This window comes from Hydra viridissima, unplaced genomic scaffold, assembly GCF_058129835.1.
Source record: "Hydra viridissima isolate aposymbiotic clone 2 unplaced genomic scaffold, HvirCarnegie_v1 scaffold_2, whole genome shotgun sequence".
Lineage (NCBI taxonomy): Eukaryota > Metazoa > Cnidaria > Hydrozoa > Anthoathecata > Hydridae > Hydra > Hydra viridissima.
This window is the reverse complement of record NW_028324301.1, coordinates 17,027,519-17,047,875: the sequence shown is the minus strand read 5'-3', so window position 1 is coordinate 17,047,875 and position 20,357 is coordinate 17,027,519. Positions and strand designations below refer to the sequence as shown.

At 30.3% G+C, this 20,357-nt stretch overlaps 1 protein-coding gene and 1 long non-coding RNA gene across 2 annotated transcripts; one reads left to right on the top strand and one right to left on the bottom strand.

Moving 5' to 3' along the window:
* Positions 1-3,248: 3,248 nt before the first annotated feature.
* On the bottom strand, positions 3,249-5,362 carry LOC149892251 (uncharacterized). Its single transcript, XR_016449732.1, has 2 exons — positions 5,145-5,362; positions 3,249-5,063 (listed from the first exon to the last, which is right to left on the bottom strand). It is a non-coding gene; the product is annotated as an uncharacterized LOC149892251 (long non-coding RNA).
* A 10,361-nt stretch (positions 5,363-15,723) lies between these two features.
* Positions 15,724-17,100, top strand: LOC149892250 (uncharacterized). The gene has a single exon (XM_090079321.1). It carries the CDS (start codon positions 16,041-16,043, stop codon positions 17,043-17,045), a length of 1,005 nt encoding a protein of 334 aa, XP_089935447.1. The 5' UTR covers positions 15,724-16,040; the 3' UTR covers positions 17,046-17,100.
* The last annotated feature ends 3,257 nt before the right edge of the window (positions 17,101-20,357 follow it).

Here is a 20,357-nt window from a genome sequence, read left to right as displayed (position 1 = left end):
GATGTTAGCTATAGGTGTCAACACCTCTGGACCAACCAATACCAAACTTTGCACAGGCACTAAGTAGGCCTGAGCGGTGGTTTTGACCAGGTTTGGGCCACCAGCGGCCCCTCCTAACCCTAACCCTGAGAAACCTGCGCGAAGAGACGGGTAATCCAGCTTGATTATATTAAGAAAATTATTACCTATTAATTTCCTTGTTTTAGGGCAAGAATTTTGCTTAAAAATTCGTTCCTTATTTTAAAGGATACTTTTCTAATGTCATATTTCAACTGGGCAAATAACCAACAAATTTTAAAACAACACATGTTTACTTTTTTTTTCTTAATTCAAACACTTGATATTATTATACTGATTATAAAAAATAATAATGTAAGATGGTAGCTTGTTGCTATGGTAACCGATGAAAGTAGCTGAAAAATACCAAAAAAAACTGGGTTTACTCTGTAAAAAAGGAAGGAAGAATTAGTAAAGAAGTGACAATGTAACTTAGCAAAACTGTTCTAAATGTGTGCATTTTTAAAAAAAGTGTATATGATGAGTCTTAATAGATGAAACACAGTGTAAAGTGAAAAAAATTTGTTAAATGATTTTCTACTAATTTATCTATAATTTTTATTAATAATATTTTTATTTTATTAAAATTTATTTTTATTTAAAAAAATAATTTTTTAATATAGTTGTTTACGCGTTTTGTTGTTTCATTTGTATAAACGCAATTTAACGTTCATTTAACCACCACCCATATTTTAGGTAAATATGTTGTTGTTATTAGTTTCTTATTTGCGCCTTGATTGTCCAAAAATTCACGCAACGTTAATTAATATTAGCATGACGTAACAACAAAGTTCGCATAATTAAAACATATTTTAATATCCTCATCGTGGGTCATAGTATCTTTCGCTTACCTTTGTGTCTCCTCATAATTTCTGTCTTTATGAGTAATTATACTTCTAATCGTCACAAAATTTATTACTGGATAATTAATAAGCTTTTTATTCAATAATTTACTTTTGCACGTGTTCACTTTTATTTTAAATATGGCAGACAAGCATGTTTTTTCAGTGGAAAAATTATTAACGAAAAAGCGAAAATTTACTCACGAGGAAATAGAAAATTATATATTCGATAAAAACGAGTTGAGTGAGATTTCAGAAGAAGAGTATAGTTTATCTGATGTTTCTGATGAAGAAAATTCCGAACCAGAGATATTAGAGTTAAGTGTAGAAGAAGAAATGCCTGCATTGGTCTATGCTCTTAGTTCTAGTGACAATTCCTTAGAAAATGTGTTTCCTGGCTCATACATACCGATCTGGAAATCTGAACTTTCAGATAATAGAGTTCACCCCTTTGAATTTACTGGTATTTCTGGGTGCAATCAAGATATAGTCAAAAATGATCCTCTTTATTTGTTTGAGCTTTACTTTACAGATGAAATTTGTGAGTTTATTGTTAATGAAACTAATCGATATGCTTCCCAAACTATAAAAAAAAAAGAATTATCAGTTAAATCCAGAATGAGGCGTTGGTTGCCTGTGATAGTTTCAGAGGTCAGACAATATATTGCAATTTTTTTATATCAAGGAGTACTTTGGAAGCCCACATATGAAATGTATTACACCACAAACCCATTGTTTGCAAGTGCTTGTATTAAGTGGTTGTTATTCTATAAAAAGTTCAAGTTAATCGATAAGTTTATTCATTTTGTTGATTCTACCACATTACCAAATAAATATCCTGTTTTATCCAAAATAAGCATAGTATGGGATTATTTGACAAAAAAATTCCAAGAGGTGTATACACCTACACAAAATATATCAATTGATGAGTCACTTTTGTTGTGGAAAGGTAGACTTTCTTGGAAACAGTGTATTCGCAGCAAAAGTGCCAGATTTGGTATAAAAACTTTTTCATTATGCGAGTCAGATTCAGGATATGTATGGGATTCCTTTTTCTATACAGGATCTGAGCTGACTAATACTCTAAGTTCAGATTATCGCTACATTGCAACAAAAGTTGTTATGTTTCTTATGGATGGCTTACTTGATCAGGGTTACAAGCTTTACATTGACAGCAGGTATTCTTCCTACGAGCTTTCATCAGTATTATTGCTAAGATCTACAGATACCATAGGAACACTTCGAAAAAACAGAAAAGGTTTACCTATTTCTTTCCATGAAAAACTAAAAAAAAATGAACGCAAAGTTCTTTACGAAGAAAAAACAAATATCATGATAACACATTGGAAAGATAAAAAGGATGTTTATACCATTTCAACTTGCACTATTGATGGGGCTAAAAATGTTTTAAGAGCTGGGAAAGAAAAATTATTTCCTTTAGTTATTGATGATTATAATCAAAATATGGGAGGCGTAGATAGAAGTGACCAAATGATGATATCATACGAAGTTGAAAGAAAAAGGGTAAAAAAGTGGTACAAGAAAGTGTTTGCTCATTTAATTAATCAAGCAGCATTTAATGCACAGATAATTTGTAAAAAAATGGGTCGTAATATGACACCTTTAAACTTTAGAACAATGTTAATCACATCAATGATTCAACGATATGGCCAACAGCCAAAAAAATCTTACTCTAGATTGGTAGCAAACAACCCCTTACGATTGATTGACTGACATTTTCCATCATATGTGCCAGCATCTGAAAAAAAAATTAATGCCCAGAGAAGGTGTGTGGTATGTCACAAACACAAAAAAAGAAAAGATTCTAGATATGAATGCGTAGAATGTGATGTAGGACTTTGTGCAGCTCCATGTTTTATGACTTTTCACACAAAGACTGAATATTAGAACTTATTTTTTATAAACATTTTCTATTATTATAGTATGGTTATAAATTCTTATATATGAATAATAGTGTTTTTTAGTGTTTAATAGTGTTAAAATAGTGAAAACTTTTTTTTAAATTAAAAGTAAAAAAACGAAGTTTTTAAAAAGCCGGGGCATTTAGAGACCACCTCAAAAAAAAACGCAAAACTTATAGCGACCGTTTTTAAGAAAACGTGCGGACTGTTAAAGGGTTAAAATTAGCGAAGGCCGATATTTTACGGTTAAAATTATTTTTTATCCTTGCTTTATTAAACAAACTTCAGAATCAAATAAAGAGCTTTATAAGGACAAAAAAAATTTTCATTAAATTTCAGAAGAAAATATTGTGGGAATTTTTTTTTACGTTTATAAGTTAATTACAATAAAAATTTAAAGAGTTTAGCTAAAAATGACTAAATCTCATTTTCATAAACTATACGTTTATTTTAGCTGTTTAACACTTGTGATACAAATAATAATTTTTTTGATAAAAACAAACAAATATGTTAACTTTATTTTATTAAAATTATTTTGACTTTTTTAATTCAAAGTATTTTTTTTTGAAGTTGAAAGTTTTGGTTGTTTTATCAAACATTCCTTCCCAAAATCTTCAGAGTTTTTTTTACAATAATTGTTTTAAAAAATGTTTGCCAAAATGCAGCAAACTTTTTTAACACTTCGAACAAGCAATTGAACTTTACTATTGCAGTTAATAAAAATGTCAATTAATCCTCTCTTGCACAGCAATGGTGAAACTTTATTCACAAGTGTCGCTTCAAATATAAAAAAACAATAAATAACAATGTAGACTAAATTGTCAGAAGGTTCTCTTAGTCTTCCCCTGTTTAAAGAACTAATCAAAGTTCCATATTTTTGAAACATATCAAAGGTGTCTGTTTTTTCTAAAATTGAATGTAATTCTGGAAGTTTGTAAGCAATAAAACCTGCAATATATAAAAGCCCTTGTTTGCATTCATTTGGCAATTGAACCTCACAATTTTCACATATTGACATATCAAACTCCACATCAAGTTCACAGTTATCACAATGGTGGTGAGCAGGAGGAAATATTGTAAAATCTGCTTGCTCATCTAGCAACTTTCCAGTTTTGTCGATTCTAAATTTTTGAATAACATTTTGCACAGTTATCAGATGTGCCACCTGACTCTTGCTGATATTTTCTAAACTGTTTTTCTAGTACATCTGATTGCATATGTCCTAGCAATATATAAGATACACCGCAATTCAAAAAATACTTGGCACAGCTTGCTAATCTTTTAGAAGTTTTTTGCAATAAGAAATATAGTTCTCTAAGAAATCTATTTGCCATTGACTGAAGTAACAGCCTTTCTTCGAATATCATTTAATCTAATATCTAGACCTTTACTGTTGACAATAACCCATCACTTAACAACTGTTTCAATAAAAAGTGCAGTATCTTTAGCTTCAGAAATTTTTACACGTAATGCTGCAACTGTTTCATCACAAAAAACTTTGAGAATTGATCCAAAATTTTGTCATTTAATTGGTTTTGGTGACTTGATGCCTAAAATAACTTGCTCGCTTAGAATCATTTTCATTATTAATAACATAACTGACAGCATTCTCCAGTTGAGAATAATATTTAATAATTCCTTTGTTTAAAAAAGAAAATAAATATCTCCAGAATCTTCTGAAGTTATATATATTGAAAACTTAGGTACTGGTCCTCCATGTTCATATGATATTAAAGATATATTTTTTTCTTTTTCAACAAAATAAAATTTTTCTTCACAGTTATTTATCATTGACTTCAAATTTTTTACAATTGAATTAAATTAAATAGCATCCATATTTTTGAAGTTTTCAAACTCATCAGGTAAACTATTCTTTCATAGCACATTAACCCAGTGACATCTCGTTTTCTAGACACTATTGGAATACAAGACACTGGTATACCTTTAAAGACTAATGGAGGATGCACTGGAACAAAACTACCACCTTTGACTTTATTTAATTTTGCATCTTTAGGCTAGTACTGAGCACAAATTCCCTTATAATCTGTAAACACAAAGTTTGCATTTGGAAGTTTTTTAATCCATAACTCGCGATCCTCGGATTCACAGACAAAGACATACCAATTTTATCTTCACCATGTTTTAAAACGCATTCAAACATTGGCTAACCATTTCCTGACTCTAGATACTCCAATATTTACTACACTATCCCATAATAACTTTTTCATCTAAACGAGAAGAACTATTAATTACTATTAGTTAATTAATTCCAGTTATACTATTACAGCTCGAAGAACTATAACCTTATTTTATCTTCACTTACTTTGAAATTATAGAAAATAATTTCATTTTTGTAAACTTCGTTTACGATTTGAGTCTGATCATTTTCTGGTGATATCAAAAATTTACTTCATATTAAAGAAAGAAACAGTAAAAACACCTAGTTTTATAAAACGAAACAAATTACAGAAAGAAATTATTTCGTTTTTTAAACAGAAAACAGACACGCAACAATTTCTTTAAAGTTAAATAATTTTGCAGACCTGGAATCTTGCGACGCATTCGGCTAAAAGTTCTAAAAAAAGACTGATTTTTTAAATAGTAAATTCTCCATAACAAAAATAACAAACTTTTCTCTTTTTACTTTTTTTGATAAAACAGGTCTTATTTTTCCTAATTGTCAAAAAAAAATTAAAATGAATTTTATCTACATGATTTTGTCAAAACAATATTTTTTTTTTTTTTTGAAAACAAAAGAACAACGTTCTGACTGTATAACGCACAAGTTTATGTTTATAAAGTAAGGTGAATTCGCATTGTATATAACATTTTAAATAGGTTACATGGAGTTGTTTCACTATTTGTTAATTTCCAGATCCACGGATATTAAGAAAATCTATATACGAAAGATCGCCGTGATAAGTACACCAAAATCAGTTTTACTTCGACATTAACAAATTTCGTATCGGAATAATGAAAAATCTAACCGCACAATAAATAGCGCCAAAATATGCGTTTTAAAGATTGTTTCACAAAAAATGAACTGTTTTGAAAGTGGGATAATCTTTAAGCACAAGTTACAGAGTGGAAAATAATTTAAAAGAACAAGAAGGAAGCTTTCAGTTTTCATACCCAAGCTAGCCCGTCACACCCCGGCTAGTCAGCAAACCGTCAAACCCTGATTGACAAGAACACCATCATGTCAAGTAGAAGGATTGCAAAAAAAAACCTCAATGTGTCTGTAAACATAGGTGTAAGAAATCTTTTACCGGAACCAAGTTGTTTCTTCTTGCTGAATGTTTAATGGTCTTAGCCTGAAACGTCGATCTAGTCAGCGACAGCCGAACTGACAGTTTCATCATTAAGGAGAATGCCGAGGAAGCTCTTGATGCCATCAAATCAGTGCAAAAGTTTAAGCTTGGCGAAGGAAATGGTGAAGAATAAAATCAGTGGCGCAAAATGATGACAAAGGCAGGAAACGGTGGCGCAAATTGATGGCGAGGGCAGGTTTTTAAATGATGCTTTAACTACATCTTATTATCCTGAGGAGCTGAAAACTAAGTATAAAAAGATCAGTTACTTGGAGGATATAAGCAAAGAGGGCGATAAAAAAAAGAACTTTTAGTAGCACTTGAAGATGATTTGCCTGAGTCTCACTCAAGTCAAAAAGATAATGATTAAACTGCAAAGTATAAAAAGTGATTATGTCTTGCAGTGTTTCAATATTGATCCAAGTTTGTTAATGAAGGATTCAAGAAGATCAGAAAGTCTACAGAAATAGGATTGAAAGTCTAACCAAAAGTACATACTGCATTCATACATGAAAATTAGTTTCTTAACATAACGTAAGACAAATACCCAAAAAAAACTGAATTTCTAGAGTAAATAGTCATTTGAGTCTGTATAATTCATTTTAAGGCCGATCATTTGAAGTGTTAAATGTAAAATGTTGTTTGTTTCACTTTCAAATGAATGAACTTCAACTTCAAGTGTCGGTTGTGTAAAACACAAATATTTAAGTTAGAGACGGTTAGTTAAGAGAAACAAAATTTATAATAAATATTGAACTATTAAACTAATTGTTTTACCAGTTTATGAGAAAAAGCACCATTGAAATTGTCCTTAATATGAAAACTTCAGAATGAGAAAGGAAAATGCATTTATCCTTCTTAGGGAGGCATGATGAGAAGTCACCTGGACAAAAATTGGGAAAAAAGGCTCCTTTGCTATCAACCTTTCTAAGATTTTCTATTTCAATGAGATTTCACATAACACACCTAATTTGGAGCAGATTGAAACTTTACATTTCAAAATCATGCTAAAGGTTTGTTCATAGGAGGTTTAATATTTTACTGTTTAAAAAATACATTCCTGCAAATAGAAAGCTACTTTAAACGTGCTTGTAGTTGTAAGCAACAACCGTGTTTTTTAGCGTCTCTACATAGTTTGCGCTTTGCTCTCCAACTTAGCTAATTCGCCATAACTGATTGAAGTCCTGATGAATGGATTCGAGAGCTTCTTCGGTCTAGTAAACTAAGCCTATAGAATATAAGAAGTACAAAAGAAATGCAAGTTTATTTAATAAATATTCGTCCTCATTTGTGCATATTTTACGATTTAACTGTTGGAGCAACCTCATAAAGTTAATTTTTTAAATGATTTTAATAGAGCTTCTTAGACTTGGTTTTCATTTTTAACTTTTTCATGTTACTGTTCAATAAATTATATTCAATACCCAGCAAACACAATGGTTGGGGAGCCCAATAGATCGTGTTTGAGAAGTTGGGATGGCACCTGGAATGGTTAAATGGCATCGAGAATACGTTCCTGATTAAGGAAAACAATTTATTGGCACCGTTTATGGAATAAAATAAAAAAATTAGATGCGAACTTGAGCACGAAATTTAAGCTAGCATCTTATTTTGTGGAGGAAAGTGAATAGAAAACGCCAAAGTTACTTTTTTAACGATCTATTTATAAATAGCATGTAATATATTTAAAAACTATTTTCTTATCAATCAATACGTTGATAGTTAATGTTATTATATTGTTAGCTAGTCTGAAGTTTGGTTTTCAACAGGTGAAGATTTATTACTGTAACTAATGTAATATTATATAGTCGTCCAAAATTATTGAGCCGTCAAAAATTATTGCAGATAGAAAAAATGTTTTGTGTGCTGATATAAACAATGTTTAGTTGGTGAAACAAATCAACCTATAAATAATGATAGTAGTGCGTGTGTGATGAAATGACAACTTTTATTCGTGCAACAGATAAACGTTAAACGTTCAATATTCAATGTTTATTTTTGTCTGATGACGACATTGTAATCAACTGGTTCTAAATTTATTGCTTTTATCCGATCAAAGTAAAAAATCATGAAAAATATTACCTTCGATTGAAAATTGAACGCTTGTACCAACTTATGCTGGTACCATCTTGAAATTTTAATACTTTTTAGTCCATCGTTTTTACTAACCGCCATGATAAAAAGGACTGCCACCTTGATGCGGTAAAACGTTTTGAAAAAATTAAGGTGAAATTAATTTTTCCTAAATGAAAAATTAACTTTTATGTACTATTATTTAATAAATTTCACATGTTGAATTCAAATGTAACAATGACATTTGAGTTCAGTATGTGAAGTTATTTAGGAAATGAAATTCAAATGCTGAATGTAAATACAATGTAATTTTTTAGTTAGGCTTAGTTTTCATGAAAGTTTACGTTTTTTAACTAGTAATTAATTGGGGTGGGAGTTAAGTTTTGGTCACAACACTAGTAATTAATGTAACAGTTAAATAATGCACCAAAACTGAAAAAGATATACTTCTTTAGTCTGTAAAGTTTTCTCCTGCAGCCAGTATAAACGACAGAGAATTCGTTGCATACATCCAGAAATGATAAACAGTTGAATTCATTCTTCTCGGTTTTTGATTAAATGTAACAAGTTACACTTAGTTACAATATTTTACCAGCGTAAATAAGTCCACTTTGTCACAAAGATCCGTTTGCAGTTTCGATATTTAGAAAATACAGGAAAGGTTTGCAAACCCGTTCCGCATGCTCTAAATGGGTTAATATCTAAAATTCTAAAATTTAGAAAACGGGTAGTATTCACGCTAGTTGGATACTCATATTCATCCGATGTCTTAGGTTAATGAGTTTTACACATTCCAAATTGGCGCTGATTTCTTAAATTTTAAATTTTTAAATGCATTTGGTAAAACCAAAATAGCGTCTTGAAAACGACCTCACTGAATCTAAAAAAACGACCTCACTGATCTAATAAAAATCTTAAAAATAAAAGGACCAAGAATATCAAAAATAAAAAGTTTTTTTAACTTTGATAAGCCCAGCTTAGGCTTCAATTTAAGAAAATGGTTTAAGCTCAAATACCATTTTGACAAACAATGTCATAAGTGATAACCAGACTGATCTTTAATACGTGAAGGATTTTCTCAGTCAAAAGTGACAAGTTATTTAAAGCAAAAATTTAAGAAAGATGATCATTGGGAAAAAAGTGAGAGAAACTAAAATTAGTATTGATTAAAATAAGTTTTTGGCAAGTAATACTTTATGTACAATATGCATAAGAAATAAACAAGTTTCTCCAAGGAAACGATATAACTTTAAAAATGCATACTTCGGACAAAGTGTGAATTGTTCAACTTGAATCCCTATAAAATGCCTAAAAAGATATATAAAAGTTCATTAAAACATATATATAAAGTTCATTAGAATATAAAAACATCCCGGTGGGAAGTGAACCAGCCACTAGCTAGCTTTATAGCGATTTTTTTTTTCTTATTTTATTCTTTTGTAATATCTTTAACATATTCAAAAATTCTATTTTTAGTGTTGGGTGTATTATAGTTATGAAAATAATTGAACTTTAAACATGTCGATTTTGTAACGATACGTCGCTAGCTACATATCGCAGTTTTTAAGAAAGCGATTTTATTACGATAAGACGCTAGCTACATATCGCATATGTTTGAACTTTATATATATATTTTTAATAAACTTTTTATATAAGTTTTTATATTCTAATGAACTTTACACATATATATATATATATATATATATATATATATATATATATATATATATATATATATATATATATATATATATATATATATATATATATGTATAATAAAATACATGTTTGGTAAAAATGATTAATAATTACTTTTACCTAAAACTAAAAATATTAAAAACTAACTTTTCACGTGGTAAATCATTTCTTCTGGTAAATCATTTCTTTTCTTTTTTTTTTATTTGGTTTTTAGAAGAAAAACTTTAATGATAGAAACCATGTCAATTTAAACAATCTATTTTAGACTCAAGGATAATTTTGAAGTGTTCTTTGAAAAATATGACAAAAAACCGATACATAAATTTTGGGATTTAAACTATAGCAAATTGGGATTTTAACCATAGATTACTATTTATAAAACGAATGTAGTCACCATATTTCCCCCACTTTAAACCCCTTCTGTATCAATTCTTTGAAAACCTGGTTTTTTTTATTTAATTTCACCTCCTTAAAGAAAATGAGGACTTAGGAAATTAAGTGTATTTTCCATGCAATCATATCTTATAAATATTATCTTATCTTATAAATATTATTTATAAACATGAACATTTATAAAGAATGCATAAACATTTATTTATTTAAACACATAAACATTTATAAAGAATGAAAATTTTTTAACAAGAAAAGATTCTTGTTAAAAAATTTTCATTCGCTAAAGTTTGCGCAACATTAAGAGAATCATTTATGTTTTCGAAGTTTTTTTCGCTTACAGCTGGCATAGACAATTTATGGCTGACAGAACAGCTTAAACCGGATCAACATGACGCATAACGGCTAAGCACTTTCCCGATTGCCATAAAATGTGACTTCGACGACTGGTTAAGCCTTAGAAGTCTCAGAGCTGATACATCTCAATCTAGCGCAGCTTAAATCTTCAATGACTGGTTACTGCTTAACAATATACTGCGGCTAAGGCGCCGTAATTTGTAGCACTGTGTTGCTTATTGTCGTGGCTCCAGCTAATTAATCCCGATCAAAAAACGTGCTCATCTACAACAGCTGATTGGTTTCAGAAAATCTGATTTTAGCTCAGCTAAAAAGTTAAAGGAAAAACACTTGTAATGTTCATTTTAACAAGAAATAAATAAAAAAGAAATAATAATACAACAAGCATAATATATATCTTTGTATATTTAAGTAAAAACTAGACGATATCAGAGAAGGTATTTCTGTAGTAACAGTCGTTATTAGAGAAATACCTCCTTTGACATTGTACAATAAACAACTCTGCGCAAAAGTTTAGCACGCAGCGGAATTAACTCTTTTTCATATATATATAATTTTTTTAGTAGGTAAAGCTTTAAAAAATTTTTCATTCTAAATATCAATTAATTATACCTGATAAAATAAGAAAGAAAACTTTAAGTTGCAATAGCCACATCCTTTTTTAAGTACAAACATTTAACCGGTATTTTAAAAAAAACTCGCTCATAAGTTTAGCAAGCAGATTCTCCTTAGAACTTTTAAGGAGAACTTTTATCTTTTATTGCGGAAAAAGTTGCATCGTTGTAAATCAAACTCTCCTTTTTAATAAAATGTTAAAAAAAGTAACACCTAGTATTTCAAAAGTTCGTTACAATAGAGAGATTTTAAAAGTTCGTTTTAAATTATTTCATCGCGTTTGCTTAATTTTTGTCTGAAAATTTGCCATGGGAAAAAAACAATGTCAAGAAATCAAACAGCGTATTATTGGCCTAAATATGGGAGGTCACTCTAATATTGAAATATCTCAATTTTTAAAGTGTTTCGCCTTTTCGTGAAATTGAACTATTACTAAATTTAACGAAACTGGTAGTACTGCTGACAAAAGCTGTTCTGGACGACAAATGCTGATGATAACTCCATTTATAAAATCCCCAGAAAAAATCCTAAATACTCAACGAAGCAGATTGCACAAGATGTAAACCTGGATTTTAAAAATCAAGGATTAAAACAAATAGTTAATAGAAGGCTAATAGACTGTAAACTGTAGTGCTGTGTTGCTTGCAGAAAGCCATAATTAAAATAAACAGACCGTTTAAAACGAATTAAATTTTGTAAAGAAATTTTAAAAATAAGTAATTATGAATTTAGAAGAATTGTTTTTAGTGATGAATCAAATTACACCGCCCTAAATCGTATAAACAAACTAATTGTCCGCAGGCACCACAATGAAAAGTCGCTTTATTGTCGCTTTATTGTACCAAGGCTACAAGGTGGAGGTGATTCAGTTGGTATTTGGTCCATTCAACCGTTGTATATGTTATACAACGGTTGAATGGACCAACATAGATAAATTGACACCCTTAAAAACTATTTAATTCCTACCAAGAACATTTTTTTGGTAAAGAGCCAGAGTGTTTCAAGAAGACAACGCTCCGTGCCATAATGCAAAATCTGTAGAAGAATGTTTTCAGAAAAACATTTTCAAGATCAGAGACCAGATAGCTCATTTGATCTGAATCCAATTGAAAATGTTTGGACCATGCTGGACCGAAAACTTACCAAAGAACTAAAGATACTTTTGAACAGCTTACCAAAAATTTTCCAAAGAAACTTATGAATTTTTTTTTTCTTATTTTATGTAGATTAATTTATGATTAATTTCTTTCGAAAATTTTAATAGTTTTTTCTTCATTGTTTTCCTTTTTTTTTTCTTCTTCTTCTCTTAATATATTCTAAAAAAACAAATTTTGTATTTGAAATAGTTAAAAAATTTTATCTTTTCTTCTGTTTTTTAGGTTCTAAAGAAAAAAAGTAAATTTAATTGCGTTGCGTACTAAACTTTTGAGCGTTGTATCTCTAATAACAGCTTTTGTAAATAACAACTGTTGTTTTGATTACAAATGATAAACTATTTAAATCAACTTTTGTACAGAAATAAAATTTCGTGCAGAGATGGTTGCGCAATTATTATTCGGATGTTTTCCAAAATGCCTAATAGACATTTAGTTTTTTTAATCATCATAAGTCGAGTAAAAGAAAGAGTGTTTTTTTTGTTGGAGAAATGGCACCTTGAAATAGGAAATTAGGTTTACAAAATCAGTACTATCTTCTATTACCATAATTACGGGAAACATGCAGCTAAAAAAAATTAAACCTCTTTTATTATGAAAGCAACAAAATATGTGTTTTATACTTTCTAATTGAAGTTAGATAATACATATTGGACCTAAAGATTGGAAGTCGAATAAAAGATGATTTTAAAGATGCTGCAAGGAAAACTCGGAACAAATAATACAGAAAAATAAACAAGATACAAACCCACTTTTATCCGAAATTGTTTGGTTGAAGTCATTATCACCAAAGGTGCCCTGGTGTCAAAGGTGCCGAAGGTGTCTTGTACCTAAAAGTAGGGTTGTATAATGGAAAATTTTATTGTTTTATAACCACTTAAAAAAGGAGTGCAAAATGAAAAAAAAAAACTTTTATCGAATAAATATGTGAACTTATTAGAAAATCTTTCTAATTAGATGATGTTACACATGCATCATAAGTGCAGCATCAAAGAAATTCCACATAAAACTCAAAGTTAATAACACGGTAAAACTTAAAATTGTTCATGAAAATAAACTTTAAGTGAATTTCATGCCACAGAGGAAATAATAATGTTACAGTGATAAAGTTCATTAAACAAGTGAATTAAGTGTAGGTAAGGAAGGTGTTAATGAGGTCAAGGTAAAAGTGTGCCATTAGTATCTCAGTATAAAAATTAAAATGTAAAAATTTGTTGCACAAGTACCTTAACGTACTTTTGCAACAAATTTTTACATTTTAATTTTTATACTGAGTTTTATGAGACCCACTAATTAGTGGGTCTCATAACACTAACTTCAATTCATAATTACTTTACAGAGTTTTGCATTTAGTCTCACTTTAGCCATAGAATCAAACAAACAAACAAAATTTAGACTTTTCCTCAAGTGGAAGTTAATTTAAGTGCATCTCTATATAAATAAAAACTCAAGGTTAAAGCTACTTTAATCTTAAGATTGAGGTTTACATAACCTAAAGCTGATTTGTAACAAATACATGCTTATAACAAAGCCCAGAGTGTTTTTATGTCAAGATATTTTTACATTTTTATTAGAGAACATGTCTTCAGACATTCTTCATTTAACAACTTAAATATTTTTTAGTAAAAGATATGCATAACTAACTTAATTGTTTGATACAAAAAAACTTCATATACATACAATATATTTGCTAATTAAATTACTTATTATGATAGATTAGTTATAATTATGATAAAAGTATTATTTAGAGTAATTAGAACAGAATTGATTCTTCTGTTATCGAGCTTCAATTTTTATCAAAGACAAATCTTTAAGAGTAAATTAAATGCAGTGGTTAAATTTATTTTTATTACACAGACTTTTGAATAATGAAAACAATTAAAGTGATGATAACAACCAAAGAAAACAATGTGCAATCTCAAATGTTGTAGGAAAATGGATTCAGCTTCTTGAAATTTGTTTACTTGACGTTTTCTAAGTAATTAACTTTTGATTTTAGATTTTAAGTCTTTTAAAACAATAAATATCAGCCAGCAGAAACAGATATCGAGGAACCGGTAAAATCCGCAAGGAAGACGAGGATGTTCGTTTTGCTACGGTTTCCTTTGCAGAGTTTTGCTCCCAACAAGCTTCCTATTAATAGTGAATTTTTTAGGAGATTTTATTGGCTCAATTTGAACAAAAACACTATGTACCTAAGTAAAAATTAATTAAAATTCTAACTTTAGAAGCTATTAAATACTTAAGCTTACATATTTAAGTGTATACACACATAAGAAACATTTTAGTACCATCCAGATAAATTTCAAGATGGCTGTCCCACTGTTTCAGAAAATAATTATTTTAGATGCTCCCTAAGTTTGCTGATAGAGAGAATAGAGAGAACACTAAAAAATTAGCTACAGGTATCAGCATTCTAACCAAAAAAGTAGTATCCTGTTTTCCATTCAAAAGATATTTAACTATCTTTAACTAAATCAAAAGCGACACAGATGGGGATGATAAGGTCAAAAAGGAAGATGTAAAATTCTTGAATCAATACCTAAAGGAAGACATATTCAAGATGGCAAAAAGTGACAAAAGATTTTGGGAAAATATTCAATGTAACAGAAGAAGCTGAAGAAAACGACAAAGCTAGAAAAAAGAGTGTGATCAGATAAATAGAGTTAGAGTTAGCTAATACCTAAAAGAAACAGAAGAGAATTCCAAATGATTACTTTTCAGCTTGAAATAGTAGATGAATCCAAATGATAGGTTTTGTTCTTACTGACATCCAACAGGAAATTGAGATCAAGGCCAAGATGCTAAATAAGTTGCTACCATATGATGTCCTGGAGATTACTATTGTTCTATTCTGTCAGTCTAAAGATCTTTATCAATGAGTATTCCCACCTTTTTTTTATGCAAATGATCATAAAGAAAGAGATTGGAGGCGTGTGAAAAATGCATGAAAACTTGTGAAATTGCGGGAGCTTTAGTTTTTTACCAACCTCTTTAAGTGTGTCAGCCAGCTTATAATTTTCAATTACAGCATCAACCACCACATTAAGCTTATCCAAGACTTAGTTGAGAGATATTCAACAGGTATTGCGTAAGATCATTTTAAATACAATATCTACTTAAGAACCTTATAAATACAGTTATTCATAAGTTTATAAGTCTATATTCTCCAAGTAGTTATTTTAAGAGGTTAACAATTTGTAAAACTTAATGTGCCTTAACTTGCCTAATTACTAAGTTTGACTGGTAAAACTGCAGTTAAGCGGCGTAAAATAATTTTAAATTTTCGCTTGATTAAACTCTGCGATGGTGAAAATGAAAAAAATTTATCTGAAAGTAACTTTACGAAACGTGAAAGAAAACCACATTCGAAATATGGAAAAATTCGAAATGTATAAAAAGAAAAGAAAAGAAAAGAAAAGAAAAGCCTCATACAAAAGATAAGTAAAAGTAATAGTCACTGTTAAATTTTCTTATTTTCTCATTTCTATTACTTATATATTATATACGTATTATATTTATATATACAAAAATTAATTTTATTAATTGATTCTGCACTGAATAAATCGTTTATATTAAGTAAATAGTTATTCTTAGTTAACATGGTAAATCTTCGTTTAGATGGCTATGCAACGTGTTGGTCGTGGGAGACCAAGTGCTCCAACAACTATTGTTGCTGAAGATGAAATCCTGGCTGAACCACGTGTGTTGCAAGAAAATTGGTGTTTAATGGAGCTTGGTTACTCTATTAAACACCCATTATCTGCTTTACAGTGGTTAGCAAAGCGCAGATTGATAAAAAATAGTATGTACTGTGATACGTGCCAACGTCAGTTTGGGCTAAACGCATATCAAGATGCCACAGATGGTTACCGGTGGTATTGTAAAGGTTGCAAACAGCGGCGAAGTGTAAGAGAGGGATCCTTCTTCAGTCAAAGTAGGTTGACACTTCAAAAGTTGATTTGTTATATTTATGGCTGGAGTCGCAATATGTCACAGAGCGATATACAACATGAAGCCTGTATGAATGACGCTAGCCATACATTAGGTGATTGGGGAAACTTTTGCCGAGATGTCTGCGAAGTTTACCTGGAAACAAATCCAACAATTATAGGGGGTATTAATGCTGACGGGACACCAATTGTAGTCGAAATTGACGAATCTAAATTCTTTCACCGTAAATATCATCGGGGGCAGTGGCGCCCAAGTCATTGGGTATTTGGTGGAATCGAGAGAGAGTCACGCAAGTGCTTCTTAGTTGAAGTTCCAGATCGGAATGCACAAACTCTCAAAAACCTTATAGAAAGGTTTATTTTGCCAGGAAGTCATATTGTTTCCGATGGCTGGGCTTCTTATGCTGGTTTAGATAACCTCCAAGATGGGATATATTCTCATTCAGTTGTCGTGCATGAACGCAATTTTGTTAATCCCCTTGATAGCGATGTTCATACACAAAACGTCGAAAACCTTTGGATGCGTGTCAAGCGTAAACTTCGACAGCAGTTTGGTACGCGTGAAGACTTGTTTACATCACATCTTCATGAATTTATCTGGCGTCAAACATTTAAAGATTTTCCTATATTTTCGGCATTTCTATCTTGTGTGTCTCGTCAGTATCCTCTGTAATTGATAAATAAAACGGCTATTTTCATAGCCACATATTTTTTAAAAATATATTAGCAAGAACAATAATTGTAGTATCCTATATTCTATAATTCTAATAAAAAAAGGTATTTAAAAAATAACTACTTTGAAATTTATCTACTTTGGTTTTTATAATTATTTAAGAACTTTTAGCCTCTGCGAGCGAGAGCGCTAAAAGCAAAAATATTAAATTATTTTACGCCGCTTAACTGCAGTTTTACCGTTTGACTTCATTTGCCAATTTGGACCAAACATTTGGGGATTCTAGAAAAGAATATAAAGTTTTGATAATCTTTATACAATTCATAGGTTCTAGCAATAATCCACTGAAGAAAAAAAACCCTTGTTAAAAACACCTCATGTTGAAAAAAAAAAACGATTTTAACTCTTACGCTGTCCTGCTGAGTTAATCCTATCTTATTTTCAAACCTAATCCAAATTTTAACTTTGAGACTATCAGAAACTAAGACAAATTAATTACGAACATGTATTAAACTAAGGCAAATTAATAGCAAACGTGTTAACAACAACAAAACCCTAACATCATAAATAGAATCGGAAAATTACGGAAAAAATTATCCGGACAAACTATTTTTAGGTATAGTTCCGTATTAAATGAAAGAAACCTCATACTGTTATATATATATTTTTGTAGCTCTCGACAAACTCTATCTAAGTGTACCATCAAACATTTACTACACTAAGCAGATGGTTCTTTTGGGAAGAAAAATTAAAATGATTGTAGAAAAAAGTATTCGGACAAAAAATTTTTTTTTCTTTTTTGTAATTTATTTCTTTTATATTTAGTCCATCCTCTTTATTAGTTAATACTTCGTCAATTCTCTTACGGCGTCGACTCAACCAAGCTCATACACCCCGTTATATCTTTAGAATTCCAGCATTTTCTGAGTGCTTCGTCGATATCGTCTTTTTTCGTCAATATGAGCATACCAATTTCTTCCTTGACTACCTTCCATAGGTTTTTTATAGGATTCAAGTCTGGACTTTGTGCTGGCCAATCTAACACTTCGATATTTTTTCCTCGGAGCAAGGCTTTGGTAATTTTTGCTGTATGTTTTCTAACATACTTAGGGGAAGTCAGTGCGTCCTCTATAACATGAATACGCTCCACACCATTCCAACTGAAGCATCCCTAGGCCATGACATACTTGTCATGCTTTATTGTCTGTTTAACATGCTTTTGTTGAATTAATTCACCTGGTCTTCTCCATGTCCAACGTCTACCATCTGAACCATTAAGGCATATTTTCGTTCCGTCCGACCATAATACCTTCTTCCAATCATCAACGGTCCAGTTTTGCAAACGCAAGCCTCTTTGCAATATGTCGTTTGGTAAGTAACGATTTTTTGGCAAGTGCTCTATCATGTAAATCATACTCATGCGGCCTGTTTCTAACAGTTCGAGGAATTATATTGGCTAACTTGAGTTCTCTGAGTTGATTCGCAATATCTGTTGCATTTGGTCTCACAGAGTTCTCAACCAAAGTGAGGATTTTTTGATCAATCCTTGGAGTTGTTTTTCAATTTCGTCCAGATCAAACTTTTGAGTACTCCATCTTGAACAGTTGATTTGGGCTGTGAACAAGCTGTTGTGCTACATCTCGAACCGTTTTGCATTCTTTTGAGAGAAAAACGCGATATTTTTTTATGCATGTTTTATAAAATTTTATTATAAATTTTACTATTACGTTTTAATCATTAAAAATACTTTGTTTCTTTAATTCGAAACTTTTTTAGTTACGTTTTTTAATCGTTTTGCACATTTCACTTTTCAAAATCATGCGCAAATTAACAATGATTCTATTACAACGCTGCCGTTAGCCGAACGCGAGTTTTATACGAAAGTTGCATTTTTCTTAAGCAATGCTTCATAAAAATGTTACTTAAATGAGCATAACTTTTTTTGTAATGTTCTTTTTTCATAAAGTTTTCACCATTTTATTACAAATTCAGAGCTCTTTCGAACCATATATAAAACTTGAATAAATAAATGGTTTGAAATTTTTACATTATCTTACACGATAACGAATAAAAATAAAAAGACGTCAACGCCTAAAGCTATGTAACCAATATAAAAAACGAGAAATATAAAAAGTTATAGTAGATGGATGATGACAGTACCTTTAGGGGTGGGGTTTTAATTTTACGAAATGAAAAGAGTGTAAGAAATATTTTTTATATAACTTAAAGTTGAGAAATTTTTATTGATGAGACAATATTTAAAGGAAAAATAATTGTTATTATTAGAAATTCAATAAGAAATTTCGCGCGTATAGAAAAGTAAGCGTCTTCACAAAAAGTCAGAGTATTACCAATGCACAGCACCAAGAGGCATCCCCACTCCCCTATAAACTCAAACCTCCTAACCATGAACCACTAACCCCCTACCCCATCACCATCAAAATAAACAACACCGAAACACAACACTAAACCGAAAAACTGCGAAAAGCCCCATCTCACAATACGTACACTGTGTGACAAAAGTTATCGTACGCTAAGAAAAAAATAATAATATTCAATATAGACACAATTTTTCTGCTATATTTAATGAAAATTATTTATAATTTTTTTTTTAATAGTATTTATTTTGTTAATTTATGAATTTTTTGGAATTTATATTGAAATAACATTAAAATTAGGCTCAAAGTTTGAAAAAAGTACATTAAAAATGATGACAAAAGTTATCGTACACTTGGCGTACACTAATATTTATTTAACTCCAAACCGTTATGTCCACCATTTTTCATACTTTTTGAAAATAAAGTAAACTATAAACACTTTAAGATTATTTTCAATTGTTTTAAATGAATTTTTTGGTTAAAAAAAAGTAAAATGAGCTCGAAACGGGTTAAGACCACTGTAGAAATTCCTTAGCTAATAATTAAGCATTGGAATGAAGGAAAATCGTTAAATTGTACTGCAACAATTGTTGATTCTAAAAAACCCACAGTTTCTTCAATTATTAACAAGTTCAAAAAAACAGGAAAATCAGCTGATTTGCCCCGAAGTGGTCGTCCAAAAAAACTGAATAAGCGTGCTGAACGAAGCTTAGCTTCCACAATCAAGAAAAATCGTTTTGTAAGTGCCAAAACTTTAGCTTGCAAAATAGAAAACGATTTGGAGGTTAAAATTAGTCCTAAAACAGTCATTCGAAGTCTTAAAAGACAAGGAATAGTGAGTCGCGTTCCAAGAAAGGTTCCTTGTATTAGTGATAAAAATTGTAAGCTTCGATTAAACTATGCTAAAACGTACATTGATATGCCAGACTCATTC

Excerpts from the sequence above, each read along its gene's own strand:
- LOC149892250 (XM_090079321.1), top strand. The coding sequence starts at position 16,041 with ATGGCTATGCAACGTGTTGGTCGTGGGAGACCAAGTGCTCCAACAACT.